This window comes from Cyprinus carpio, chromosome A8, assembly GCF_018340385.1.
Source record: "Cyprinus carpio isolate SPL01 chromosome A8, ASM1834038v1, whole genome shotgun sequence".
Taxonomy (NCBI): Eukaryota; Metazoa; Chordata; class Actinopteri; order Cypriniformes; family Cyprinidae; genus Cyprinus; species Cyprinus carpio.
Window position 1 is genome coordinate 24,198,699 of NC_056579.1, and position 15,362 is coordinate 24,214,060.

At 35.0% G+C, this 15,362-nt stretch overlaps 1 protein-coding gene across 1 annotated transcript in view; it reads left to right on the forward strand.

Annotated features, from left to right (window-relative positions):
* LOC109095439 (cytosolic sulfotransferase 3-like) overlaps window positions 1–14,683 on the forward strand; it is a 16,903-nt gene extending 2,220 nt beyond the window's left edge. Inside the window, exons 3-8 of the mRNA XM_019109155.2 lie at window positions 3,813–3,929; window positions 9,375–9,475; window positions 11,936–12,062; window positions 13,920–14,017; window positions 14,100–14,274; window positions 14,365–14,683. Coding sequence (XP_018964700.1) covers window positions 3,813–3,929; window positions 9,375–9,475; window positions 11,936–12,062; window positions 13,920–14,017; window positions 14,100–14,274; window positions 14,365–14,477 — 731 coding nt within the window. The 3' untranslated portion in view covers window positions 14,478–14,683. The remainder of the gene's footprint in view (window positions 1–3,812; window positions 3,930–9,374; window positions 9,476–11,935; window positions 12,063–13,919; window positions 14,018–14,099; window positions 14,275–14,364) is intronic.
* The last annotated feature ends 679 nt before the right edge of the window (window positions 14,684–15,362 follow it).

The window sequence follows — 15,362 nt, forward strand, 5'->3', positions numbered from 1 at the left end:
AACTGTTGGTAAACTTATGCAAGCAAACAAGCAAGCAAGCAAGCAAGAAAGAAAGCAAGAAAGCAAGAAAGAAAGAAAGAAAGAAAGAAAGAAAGAAAGAAAGAAAGAAAAAAAAAAAGAAAGAATAATGTTTCTTACCAATTATTTATTTTTACTTCTGTTACTTATTATAATTATATTACTATACAGTTACTAGACAGGTTAGTTCTCGAACACTAAATAAGAGTTCATCTTGTGGCAGAAAGCTGTGGTTTTGACAAAGATCCATGACAAAGACCCTGCCCACTCATAAGAAGAAGTCATAGTCATCAGGCATTGTAAGAATGGGGGAGGGGGAGAGTGTGTAGTTGCTGGTTTTGAGCCATCACTATGCAAGCAAGAAGACGAACGTCTTTGTTGAAAACATTAATACAGCCCTCCCTAGTTAGGTGCACCTTGGCATGTGACCAAATTAAAATATAATTAAGCTGTCTATATGATAACGGACCACATCCATACAATTATGAGCCTGCTATGTGGCCAAGAGAGCAGGTACAGGCCAGGATTTATTTTAAGTTTATCCGTGCCATTGGTCCTGGTGACCACAGACTCGACTACGAATAACTTTGCTAAGAGGTCTTTGTGTCCGTGCAAAGAGAGAATCGCTATTCATTCACTTCACTTCACAATAAAAAAATAGTGCAAAGTACAGATAGAGAACAAAGAGAGAATATACAAATTCCACAATGATGTTTTTTTTAATTCACAATAAGCTACAGAATATAAAAAAAGAAAGAAAGAAAACTGAACCTATAGGACTAATAGCGACTCGTGCTTTGGTTCCTATTTTAGAACGACTTTAAAAAAAAAATAAAAAAAAAATAATATATAATATATATATATATATAATATATATATATATATATATATATATATATATATATATATATTATTTGGGGCTGGGTTTTTCACGACGCATAAACGACGATATTTCAAAGAGTCAGTTCTACTGTTTTACCACATGCAACGATCTCTGGCAGTGCATTATAATGTACAGTATAATAAACATTTCATATCACATAGTATTCAAACCTGGAACAAATTAGTTTTTTTTTTTTTAGATTAATGCAGATGTGTGTGTGTATGTGTGTGTGTGTGTGTGTGTGTGTGTGTGTGTGTGTGTGTTTGTGTGTTCTGCAATTCTAAAACATTGATTTAATGTTATACACAGCAATTGTTATGCAGAACCTTCATTTTTTGAGGTGCATGACACCAGTTTTATTATTATCATTATTATTATTATTATTATTATTATTATTATTATTATTGTGAAGTGAAATAATTAAATTACTGTGTATAACATCAGTATTTTAGAACTGCAGAATACACACACACACACAAATAAATGCATTGATCTTGAAAAAAAGATTTGTTCCAGATTTGAATACTAGGATATGTGATAGGATATGGTAAGCATATTATACATTATAATGAACTGCCAGAGATTGCGGTGCATGTGAATTGACTCTTTGAAATATCATTGTTTATTATACCTAAATTATTTTTTCACTGTAACTAGTCTACAATAACTTTTTATAGTCGTTCTAAAATAGGAACCAAAACCTGATTTGTTATTAGTCCTAAATATTCAGTTTTCTATGTATTCTGTAGCTCATTGTTAAAAAAAAAAAAAAAAAAAAAAACGTGTGTGGAGTTTGTATGATCTCTCTTTGTTGACATTATTATTATTATTATTATTATTATTATTATTATTATTATTATTATTGTGAAGTTAAAGGAATCAATAGCAATTCTCTCTCTTTGTTATTCGTAGTCGATTTCGTGGTCACCAGGATCATGGCATGGATAAACTTTAATTATTATTAGAATAATCCTTGCCTGTCCCTGCTCTCTTGGCCGCATAGCAGGCTCATAATTCTATGGCTGTGGTCTGGACTCAATGGGTCTCTAACCTGCAATGCACTTAAAGCAGTTACACAACAGTATGGGCTTTGGTATAGTAGGCTAATGCTAATTTCTCTGTCATTGCAATGTCAAAAAATATTTGTTACATTTTTATGTACAACAAAAATTGTGTATTATCATGTGTAACCCAAAATTTCAAACTTGCAATTGATCCTAAGGCTATGTCCACACGAAGCCAGAGCTTTCCCTATCCGATCTTTTTTTTCCCCTCGTCTCAAGAAATATCTGCGTCCACACGAAACCACAAAACCAACACAAAACTATGTAGTAAACATGCCAGACCAGCATGTGGCGCTATAATTCTGCCACAGAGATACACCTAAAAAGGGAGAAGAAGACATGGACTATGCGCATAAACCTTGCGCACGGTATACAAACGAACATGGAACATTACATTTATTAATCTGTGTTAATGTTAGATAATAAAAAGACAATCATTCAGTGTTTGTTCATGTTTTTGTTGCTATTACGTGACGTAGCATTGTTTGACTAGGGGTGAAACATGGGCTCATGACGTCATCGTTTCAGAAAATAAACGCAAAGATGGCGTTTTCAGATTTATCCACTCTGGGACCCGGTTTCAAAAAATAGCGGTTTCACCTTCCGAAAATGCCGGATCCATGTGGACAAAACGCCCATCCGATAAAAAATTTGTGCGTATTCACAGAATAGTCTCCGTGTGGATGGGGCCTAAGTCTTACACCGTTTGTCTATACACCGGACGCGACACCTAAAGTCTGACTACACTGTGACAAAGCAACCATTGAAAATCATTTGAAATTTGTGTCACTACGTCATAAATAGAACACAGTAGCAGTTTTCTGTCAGAGATTTGCACTTATGTTTTATTTATTTTTTCCTTTTTATTTGAAACATCCACAAACGCATTAACTATATCATGAAATATCTTGATTCTCACCTTAAAGATTACAGTATGTTGATCTATAGTGGGCGATGTTCAAAGTAACCTAGTAATGTAATCTAATAACTATGCATAAAAACCTGTTACTTAATTAACAGATATGGGTGCCATGCCATAACATTTTTAAAACAACTGAGTTTATATTTAATGTGAATTTAACATTGAAAGTTAATGTAAATAAAAACATTGCAAGTTAGGCTATTAATCATAACACTTTTATTGTACAAAAAGTGAACAAAGCACATTTACAATTTCACTGACAGTCTAGTTCAAGCACTCTCAAAAACTCCAATTAAAATCACTGAAGCTATTTACACTATGCAAATAATATCTTACAGATTCATACACACATCTGCACTTTCATTCAGTATTCAGTCAGTGAGCCAGTAAAAAAACACCAGCATTTCAGCGATGACTCATCTGAACACCTCTGATTGGTCATTGCACTCATAAGTTCAACAGCATCGTGTGTAATTGGTTAATGCACAGTGCTGTTAAAACTCGCCTGTATCTGGCTCAGCACCAGCCAGCAAAAGCAGACTTGAATTTAGCAGCTGATGATATGTAGCACTGAACGTTCCAAATGCTTGTATTAAATATAGAAAATATGAATTGGCTATTTTTTGTCTTTTGGATTCTGCATTCAAAATCCACTTGTCTCAAAAATCTGAGGGGGCACGTGCCACACTTTGAATGGGCATGACACCTCTGTGTGTAGACACGGTGTAACCTGTAGATATATTACAAGTCCAAGATTTTAGACACATTGTGATGCAGAAAGCACATACTAGCAGTAGGCCTACTGATATAATTTCATGTAGGCTTTTGTTGTTGTTGTTTTTTCATATCTTGTTATACTGTTGTTTTGTTTCTAAGGGAAGAGTCTGAAGCATGTAATAATTTCTACTCTCCACTGATTTTCCAGGTACCACCTGGGTCTCATATATTCTAAACCTTCTGTATTTTGGTAAGGATGGGACTTCCGAACCTATCTATATGAGAGTTCCGTTCCTGGAGTCATGTTTTAAGGTGATACCATCAGGTAAAAGACCACAGTATAATAATGCTCACTGTCATCTTTTTTTTTTTTTTTTTTTTTATCACATTTTTATAATTTTATTTTAATTGTCTGGTTCAATTTATTAACTCCTTTACTTCTTGCTATTCCACCTTCCACGTTTTAAAGTCCTGCATGGATTCTTTGTTTACCACATATTCTGTAATTTAAATACTTAAACAGGAAACAGTCCTCCATAAAATGTGCTGCACACATCTGGGTTGGACTGTTCTGGAACAGTGTTGTAAATACAGTTTATCTGATTTCTAGTTGTGCCCTCTTTTGGAAGGCCAAACAAAGTATTTTCACTTTCACAAAGAAACAGCATCTCCACAGCATGGCGCCGACAGCAACAGCAAGAATCAAAGTTACACTTTCTTTCTTTGCATTAACATTTGTGCGGCTTTATGCAAATCTTCCCACATCATGGTGTAGACATGTGGGGGCATGTTTAAACGAGGCATTTTAGGAGGGTGTGGACAAGTCTTAACTTTTATAAAGAATATCTCTTGAGACTTTAGTCTTTGCAACTTCAGGGATCTTATCTATGCACAAACAGCTTGTAACACTCCAAAGAGTAAGGAAAACTTGAAATTGCATCATATGACCCCTTTAATGTAAATATACAAATTTGCAGTATTGATCTATCTTAAAGGGGTCATATGATGCTATTTTCAAAGCTCATTATTTTGTGTATTAGGTGTAATAAAATATGTTAGCATGGTTTAATGTTCAAAAAAACATTTTTCACATACTGTTTATTATAACAGATCCTCTGTGCCCAATCTTTCTAAAAACACATCGATTTCTACAAAGCCCCTCCTTTGAAAAGCACAGTGTGCTCTGAAATTTTGATCCTTTTTTTTTTTTAATTTTCCAAATTTATTAACTTTATCATAAAATATCACGATTCTTAAATATAAGTAAATACATTTTGCACCTTTATAGATCACGTTAGTTTATCTATAATGGGCTATGGGGAAAGTAGCCTACTATTAGTGTAATATATTAATTAGCCTATGCATAAAAACATCATTTTCAGCGATGACTCATCTGAATGCCTCTGATTGGCCATTGCATTCATAAGCTTAACCCATTTGTGCCCAAAATTTTCTGAATGGTTTCATGCATATAGTCATGTTAATAGTGTCCTATGTGAACTTGTTCTGCATTTATTTTCCCCAGGTTTTAGTTTATTTTCTTGAAAATCGTATTAGCATATGCGGCAACTATAGTTGCCGGTGGGCAAATATGTTGTATTCACCCCTTCAATGTAAAATTTGAATAGGAGGAGAGCATTTGGCATCTAACTCAAACTAACTGTTTTCAACAGATCAATCTTTATTCATAAACAAATTAATTATGCATAAAAGTCGAAGAACATTCGATGCAAACCACCAAAAAAAATGCATCTAGCTTATAATCTCTTGAATATGAAAACACAATAAATACGTTTGTCTTAAAATGGTGGAACATAGTGCAGAACAAAGAGCAGCCATTAGGGTGACCCAACAGGGTATTGTGTATCAATAAGTTTAAAATAAATAAATAAAAATAAGTAGAATTTATATATCTATGTAATAAAAAGGGTATACCTGAAAGAAAATTATGCTTTGAACTGTTTGGTTACCAACATTCTGCAAAATATCTTCTTTTGTGATCAACAGAAGACAGAAACTCATAAGTTTGCAACTTGAAGATGACACAATGATGGCACAATTTCAATTTTTGGGTGAACTTTCCCTTATGTGAGCAGTTTTCGTATAAGTAGCCTACAAGGAGTATTGCAGTGAAAGTACACATAGTTTTATAAATTCACATAAAACATATTTGCATACTATACTTTGTGATGTAAATATGTAAAATATCACATATTTTATGAATAGGCACATACTGATTAGGTCAAATGGATTCACGTTAATCCGTCCCTGCCTTTACCATAATCGTGAGCTTTAGTTTCCAAAGCAATTATAAGAACAGTTAATAATAGGGGTTCCTCACGATAAGATACAAATCACGATACGTGGCTCACGATACGATGATATCAGAAATACAGCGATTCTGCAATAATCAATATATTGCTATACAATCCTATAAAGTAGGGGTGCATGATAAATATCGGCTGATAATTTTTCTTTCATATAGAAACACAAAGCGTCTCCACGGCATGGCAGCAACAACACTACTGCCATACCTGAAACCATGCCTTCTTGCTTTCGTATCCATTTGGGTTGTAACTTGTATTATGCAAATATTTCCACTTAGTAACATAGATATGTGAGGGAGAATAGAGTGGTGGAACTATGACATCACTTTGTAGGCAAAAACCCAGAAGCGAGTTAGCATTTTAGCACTTACTGTTCCATCGTCCCAGAGTCATTAGGTTTTTTGAATAGCAGTTTGATTAAATCCCCTAAAATAATTCATGTTTTATTCAACGACATAAAACACAGCAGTTAGGCTACACCCCACTCGTGATTTTTCATTTCTTGAAAAAGGCGGTTGCTAACAAGTTGCTAAATGGGACTAAAGGCATTGTCGGATACATTAAACGTCATCATGCCGAGCAGTTGATCAATTTATAGTATTTTCCAACTGCAGTAAAATTAGTACAAATAATTGTAGAATAACCAATTAATAGTTACCCGCATTTTATATTTTTGTTCGACAATGTTTTTTGCTTTGCCCCAAAATGCAACCACAAGTTTTCAGACGGAAGATGCGTGTTTTATCGCTTGTTTCATACTGATGTGGAGACTCTGGGTTTGTACCATAAGGTAAACTCACATTACGATTATTATTTCATGTAAACACCACATTTACCGGCTTTACGTGATCACAGTGAAAGTGAAACTTTTATTATAAATAGTGCTTTAATTAAATATAACTTTAATTAAAGGCACACTAAAATGAAATGTTTACAGACACATGAAGCTGTTAGAATGCAGAAAGACTGAGGAGTAGTACTTTATTAAATAAAATAAATGTAATCTTACCATATCCAAAAAAACCTGCTCACTCTGCTGTTATTTATTAAATTAAATGCACAAGAATTTTACTGAATACTATGTGAAGACACGTTTTTTAATGAAAATATTCATATTAATCAAGCATTTGTTGACTTTTAATGCAACTTATTTCAAAATAGACAGGAATAAATTCTTTCATATGTGCTTTAGTTATGATTATTTCATTTATTCACTACTTACTATTTATTATTAATGTTTCATTTCAGTTTTAGTTTGGCTCTAGTTTTGTATTTATTCCAAAAGGTTAATGTAACATGGATTAAAATTCATCCACAGAGTAAATTCTTTTCACTGAACATGTTTCTAAAAATATGCTGTTGACTTACATAGAAGACCAACCATACCATGTCTTTTTTCCGGCCTGTCATCATCATCCTTCTTTATAAAATAAAAAAAAAATTAATCATCTTTTTGAAGAAATATTATGAGATTTGTAACTTTGCAGATCTTATACATGCACAAACAGCTACAAAACATACAAAAGGAAAAGGAAAAAATGAAAACGCATCATATGGCCCCTTTAATGCATTAATTATTTCCTTATTTGTTTATTTTTTGGAAATAGCATTCAAAATCTAATAGACTACTTGCATTCTACATAGTATGGCTCAATTGTTTCCAGTAACAACATTAATGTATTTTTCCACTAACCTGTAGCAATCCTGTGCCAGTCTGGTCTTCTTATTCACAGTGTTTTCCCATTTATTGACCATATTTTAAACTTGCTGAGTTGAGCTGCAACTCAGCTGAACTCAGCAAGTTTAAAATATCGTCAAAAGTACTCCATCATTTACTGATAAATAGAATTTGCTCGAGTGTGTGTAAGTTGCTGCTGATATTCTAGCCTTTTAAAAATCACATTGAACACAATGAATGAATGTGTTACTTGAGTTAAAGATATATAACAATGTTAAACATTCAATGAATCTTAACCCCTTCTGACCTGAACTAGGTAACAGCACCTTGAAAACATATATAACTGGAAACAAGCGAGCCACATTATTTGAAACAGAAGTAACAAAGTGCACATTGCTTAGTGTAGTCCACTGGCTCAAAAAACTGAAGTATGAATGGGCATGATGCTTCTAGACAAGACACAAACTCAGTCCTGGAGGGCCGGTATCCTGCAGAGTTTAGCTCCAAACCTGATCAAACACACCTGAAGAAGCTAATCTATTGCCTTGTCCAAATAACCGCACTTGCGGTCTTTGCACTTGACCACTTGACTACTTATGTGACGTATTTCCTGTATTTGGTCCAAGTGTTCAATTGACCATGAAGAAGTGTTTGAGATCTTTTCATTACCTGATGGGACTCACTTATACTGTTGTAAATATGCAAGTGTTTACAGCTTTATTTTTATTTTCAATACTTTGCATTTTAAAATCAACTTCTAAATTTCTGTACAGTTGTCCCTATAAGAAACAACTACATTTTGTGGTGCTTCTAAATAAGTGATAAAAAGCAGTTGCAAAAGTTGTACAAAATAGATATCACCACAACCCATTTGCACCAATAAAATGTGCAACTCTTTGTGTTGCTACCAAATTATATGTAATATCTAATTATTATTAATATTTCACATACGTTGGAAAGGTTTCCGTGACCTCTCATGAGATCACAGCAAAAAGCCTCAAGATTTATTTCCAGAACATGATGCATGATGGGATAAACTAAGCCTCGAATACCACTCTGGAGCAGGATAGTGTGGATTAAGTGTGCGTTAAGGGCACTGCTCTTTAGTGTTTTTAAGACCTGGGACAGTTTTGCACACTTACTTCCTGTCTCAAGTGACCAAGACCGCAAGTGTGGGTATTTGGACAAGGCAAATGTCTCCATGATTACTAGAAGGCTACAGGCAGTTGAGTTTTATCAGGGTTGGATTAAACTCTGCAGCACATTGCAGCACACCTCCAGGACCGAGTTTGCCCATGCCTGTTCTAGACTCTCAGAAAAAAGGTACAAAAGCTGTCAGTGGAGCAGTACCCTTTCAAAAAGCACTAATACATTTAAGGTATCAATATGTACCTAAGTTAACATATGCACCCTTTTAATGGTATATAAGCTACAAAAGTGTTTGTAGCTCTATTTCTGACATGCATGATGTAATCTGGATTGTGATTCCATATACCCTACATAGTTTGCAGCAGTATAATATAAGTGCATACAATAGCTGTTGTCTTAATGTAGTTTCTGTGAGGTACTGTCAATTACCATTATAAACAAATTAGAAAGGTGAAGCTTTTTATTTAATTGTAGGAGCCACAAGCCTGTTTAAATAAATTAATATAAACAGTATGAATGCTTCAAATATTGTTTGTTCACTGTATGTCATGACATAGTGTAACCACAAACGACAACTAGGAAACTATTAATTTAGAACCATATTTTGGACTTTCAGGGACAGAACTGGCTGATAATCTGCCTACTTCTCCTCGCCTCATCAAAACTCATTTACCTGTTCAGCTTGTGCCCAAGTCCTTCTGGGAGCAGAAATCAAGGGTAAGGTATATAGGACTTTTTTCACTATGTGATGTGATGTAGCTGGGAACATGCAATAAATCTGTCATAGTATACTTGAATTTGTTAGTATGAATTTGACATCATATATGATAAATTCAAGTTCTACACTTTTGAAGATTGTGTACAGGATATCTTGCCTCTCAGTCTTTTGTGTGGTCATTGATAAGTTTTTTTTTTTTTATTTTTTTTTTTTTATTGAGCAATATTCAAGTACGTATATGCATTTACATTTACATTTAAATTTAATCATTTAGCAGACGCTTTTATCTAAAGCTACTTACAAATGACAACAATAGAAGCAATCAGACCAACGAGAGAACAACAGTATACAAGTGTCAAGTCAAGTCAAGTCACCTTTTTTTATATAGCGCTTTAAACAAAAAAGATTGTGTCAGAGCAACTGAACAACATTAATTAGGAAAAGAGTGTGTCAATAATGCAAAATGACAGTTAAAGGCAGTTCATCATTGAATTCAGTGATGTAATTCATCTCAGTTCAGTTTAAATAGTATCTGTCCAATCATTTGCAATCAAGTCTATGATATCGATGTAAATGAAGTGTCCCCAACTAAGCAAGCCAGAGGCGACAGCGGCAAGGAACCAAAACTCCATCAGTGACAGAATAGAGAAAAAACCTTGGGAGAAACCAGGCTCAGTCGGGGGGCCAGTTCTCCTCTGGCCAGACGAAACCAGCAGTTCAATTCCAGGCTGCAACAAAGTCAGATTGTGCAGAAGAATCATCTGTTACCTGTGGTCTTGTCCCGGTGGTCGTCTGAGACAAGGTCTTTACAGGGGATCGGCCTCTGGGGCTCTAGTTGTCCTGGTCTCCACTGTCTTTCAGGGCTGTAGAGGTCCTTTCTAGGTGCTGATCCACCATCTGCTCTGGATACTGACTGGATCCGGGTGACTGCAGTGAGCATCTGATCTGGATACAGGCTAGATCTGGTGGCGATACGGTGACCTCAGAATAAGAGAGAAACAGACTAATATTAGCGTAGATGCTGTTCTTCTAACGATGTAGCAAGTACATCAGGTGTTATGGGAAGTGTTCCCGGTTCCGGTTTACCTAATTAATGCAGCCTAACAATCCTTTAATGGATTTGGATATTAGAAGTGTATTAGTGTGTTATGTGTAAGCCAGGTTAAAAAGATAGGTCTTTAATCTAGATTTAAACTGCAAGAGTGTGTCTGCCTCCCAAACAATGTTAGGTAGGTTATTCCAGAGTTTGGGCGCTAAATAGGAAAAGGATCTGCCGCCCGCAGTTGATTTTGATATTCTAGGTGTTATCAAATTGCCCGAGTTTTGAGAATGCAGGGGACGTGGAGGATTATAATGTAATAAGAACTCGTTCAAATACTGAGGTGCTAAACCATTCAGGGCTTTATAAGTAATAAGCAAGATTTTAAAATCTATACGATGTTTGATAGGGAGCCAGTGCAGTGAATTGACAGAGCAGCCATCAAGTCTTAGACAGCGTTCTAGGTTATTACATGCAGAGTTTTTAGGTCCTATAATTAACACCTCTGTTTTTTTCAGAATTTAGCAGTAAGAAATTACTTGTCATCCAGTTTTTTATATCGACTATGCATTCCGTTTGTTTTTCAAATTGGTATTTTTCGCCGGGCCGCAAAGAAAGATAGTCTAGCACAGAACCCGTAGCTATGTTTTTTGTTTGTTTGTTTGTTTGTTTTTACGCCAAGAATAGGATAGACAAGAAAAGGTAAGTGCTATTATTAGTTGGTCAAGTGCTGGCGAAAAAGATGAGTATTTTTGAAAATGAGTGATATGCGGGTGACAAATTAAAGGAAAATCCAGGAGATCAAGTGCCTCTGTATAATTTGCTGGCATGGTCTGGCCATTTGTCCCCTTCAAATCAATACAATGTTGTTTTGAGTAATCACCTTTATCCTATGAAACATATCTATCCTGATGGAAGTGTTCTTTTGCAGGATGACAATGCCTTCATCCATAGGCCATGAGGGCTCACTGAATGGTTGGTGAATATGTAACTTATGTGTGTCATCTTTGATGGCCTTTACAACCCAATTGAGCACCTGTGGGAGATTTTGAACAGATGTGTTTTTTAACACTCCCCACCACATGTGTATTGTACAACGTTCCCTACCACCATTAAAACACCAAACAAGGGAATATCTTTCGGATGAATTGTGTTTCATCCATCCAATAGAGTTCTGCTTGTAGAATCAATGCGAAGGTGAAGCCGTTTTGGCAGCACGGGGTGGCCCAACACCTAAGACCTCAGTCTCCTCTAATATAAGCAACTTGTTTCGACTGTGTTTGATGCCATTGCAGTGTGTTCTGTATGAATTAATTTTGTTATGTAAAGTGAATTTTAACAGCTATCTTATGCTCAGTGAATAAGTGAATTTAATGCAAATGTTGTTTCTTGTCATAATATTTTTGTCCACTTATTCCAGATTGTGTATGTAGCACGGAATGCAAAAGACAATGCAGTTTCCTATTTTCATTTTGATCGAATGAACATGGCAGAACCTGAACCAGGAGACTGGAACACCTACTTACAGAAATTTATAGAAGGAAAGAGTAAGTAAAATATTTTGTAAAGTAATGAAATTAAATTGTATTAGACTATTACAATGGGTATAAATCCAGTCGTGGCTAAAAATTTCAGCCCCCTTGGTAAATATGATCAAAGAAGGCTGTGAAAATTCATCTGCATTGTTTATCCTTTTGCTCTTTTTAAAAAAAAATGCACAAAAATGTATCCTTTCATTGGATAATAAGAATTTAAAATGGGGGAAATATCATTATGAAATCATTTTTTTTCTCTAATACACATTGGCCACAATTAATGGCCCCCTTTTACTCTTATTCTATACTTTCTGAAACCTCCATTTGCGAGTTTAACAGGTCCAAATGTTCTCCTATAATGCCTGATGAGGTTAGAGAACACCTCACAAGAGATCAGAGACCATTCCTTCATCCAGAATCACTCCAGACCCTTTAGACTCCATGTTGGTGGTGCTGCCTTCTCTCCTCTTCAGTTCACTCCTCTCATTTTTCGTAGGGTTCAGGTCAGAGGACTGGAATGGCTATAGCACAAGCTTGGTTTTGAGCTCAGTGACCCATTTCTGTGTTGTTTTTGAGGTTTGTGTTTGGGTTATTATACAGTTGGAAGATCCAAACATGGCCCATTCTAACATTTTTAACAGAGTCAGTCACTTACTGATTTTTTATCTGTTGGTATTTGATAGAATCCATGATGCCATGTGTCTAAACAAGATGTCCAGGTCCAGCAGAAATATAGGCCCACAACATGAAAAATACAGCAGTATATCTCATTGTACACATGGGGTACTTTTTATCTCTGTGTTCACCAAACCCATCTTGAGTGTTTGTTGCTAAAAAGCTAATTTTTAGTTTCATCTGACCATAAAAGCCAGTCCCATTTAAAGATCCAGTCATGGCTGATAACTGAATATGCTTTAGTTTGTTTTTGGGTGAGCTAGGATAATTTTTCTTGAAACCCTCCCAAACAACATGTGGTGATGTAGGTTCTGTTTGACAATTTTTTTTAAGGTTTTCTGAACCTGAGATTCAACTATTTTCTGCAATTCTCCAGCTGTGATCCTTGGAGAGTCTTTAGCCACTCAAACTTTCCTTCTCACCATGCATTAGGACGATATAGACACACGTCCTCTTCCAGGCAGTTTCGTAACATTTTATGTTGATTGGAAATTCTTAATTATTGCCCTGATGGTGGAAATGGGAATTTTCACTGCTCTAGCTCTTTTCTTAAAGCCACTTCACTAATTTGTGAAGTTCAATTATATTTTGCTGCACATCAGAAATATATTCTTTGGTTTTTCTCATTGTGATGGATGATTAAGGGAATTTAGGCTTTGTTTTCCCTCCTCTTTATATTTCTGTGAAACAGGTAGCCATGGCTGGATAATTTCATGTTTATAATCACGCTGGAGTGCTCAAAATTGTGAATATGAATGGGAATATACTTCAGAGATATTTTACTCATAAGAATTTCTAGGGGGGCCAATAATTGTGTCCAATGAGTATTTGAGAAAAACATTTATTTCATAATGGTATCCCCCCCATCCACCCCCCCCCCTTATTAATTCTTATTATCCAATGAAAGGATACATTTTTGTGAATATTTTAAATAAAAGATCAAAAGGATTAACAATGCAGATGAATTTTCACAGCCTTCTTTGATCATATTTACCAAGGGGCCTGATATTTTTGGCCACAACTGTAAAGAACCATTTTGATAATAAATTTACTTATAATTACAAAATATAACTACAAAATCATTGGGAGAGTAAAAATATTAAATTTCTCTTGTACTGTATATGCAACCCCCTACATAACCTACATGAATGCAAAAAATTTACCACTAAAAAATTGTTTTAATATTGCCTTTAGAAGTGTTTGGTTCTTGGTTTGATCATGTCAGTGGATGGTGGGAGAAAAAACAGACATATTCTAACCTACTGTACTTGTTCTATGAGGATTTGGCTGAAGTAAGTTCTGTTCATAAAGCAAACTTTTTATGAAACATAAAATTTATATTTGTTTAATGTGTATATTTCATGTCTTATTCAGGACACAGGACGTGAGGTGGAACGTTTGTGTTCCTTCTTAGGTTTGTCCACCTCAGTTGAAGAGAGGGAGGAAATAACAAAAGGAGTTCAGTTTGATGCTATGAAACAGAACAAGATGACCAACTATTCCAGTCTCCCAGTCATGGACTTCAAGATCTCACCCTTCATGCGGAAAGGTTAATAAACCACTGATCTAATTTAGTGCTTCTTAGTTCTGTCCTTTCACTAAATTGCTTTTTTTTATCTTTTTGTTTTTGTTACAAAAGGTAAAGTTGGAGACTGGAAAAATCATTTCACTGTAGCACAAAATGAACAGTTTGATGAGGTCTACAAAAAGAAAATGAAGAACACCACTGTCAAGTTCCGCACTGAGATTTAATACTTGAGTTCTAGGTTTCACCATTAATATGATGATTTCTGCAAAAAGTGGTAAATGTGTATTTATATAAAAACATTGTGAAAATGCAGACTTATCACTAATACCAAAGACAATGGTGCTTATTTAGATTATTAAAGTTTATGGATAGATAAGATAACTTAGTGTGTAAACTGACCCTCCAATAAAGATACTCATCATATTCAGTACAGCACTTTCATTTGTTTTATTAAAAAAGCTAACTTGACCACAAAAATACATGGAGACATAAATAGATACAAGGGAAAATTCACTAAAAATGAATAGCGGCTAAATTGTGGTGGTGGTGGTGGTGGTTGTGGTGTTTTTAAACGTGGCGTCTGTTTATTCTAGGACCCACTAATTAGCAAATAATTAAATGTTGTAAACATGCAGGCCAGTTCTGAGTATTAGGTTTTGGTGTGGATAAGGCACACTACCACATAGTTTGCTGGGATTGTACAGCAAAACTCCACTACTGCAGTCCAGGGTCCTGAATCATCTCTTTAAAATGATTAAGGTGTACCATGTGTGTGGGGGTTGCTTATATTGCTTATACATTATTTGAGCATCATATTATGAATTTCTGCTGTTGATCAATAATAGTACTCCTGCTTTCCAAAGTTGGCAACAGCACAAGGTCAACTATACCATGCAAACAGTGCATTCTATAAAGTCCAATTTGCATAGAAAGGACACTTAAGCTGAAAATATGGCACAGCACAGAACAAGTACATAGTGCCTGGTTAAGTCAAAGTGTTTTTTTTTTTTTTTTTTTTAAAGAGAGAATGCTATGCAAATGTTAATACAGCTATGTTAATATAACTGTCATTTACTGACAATGAATAGGCAACTAAACAACTAAACAAA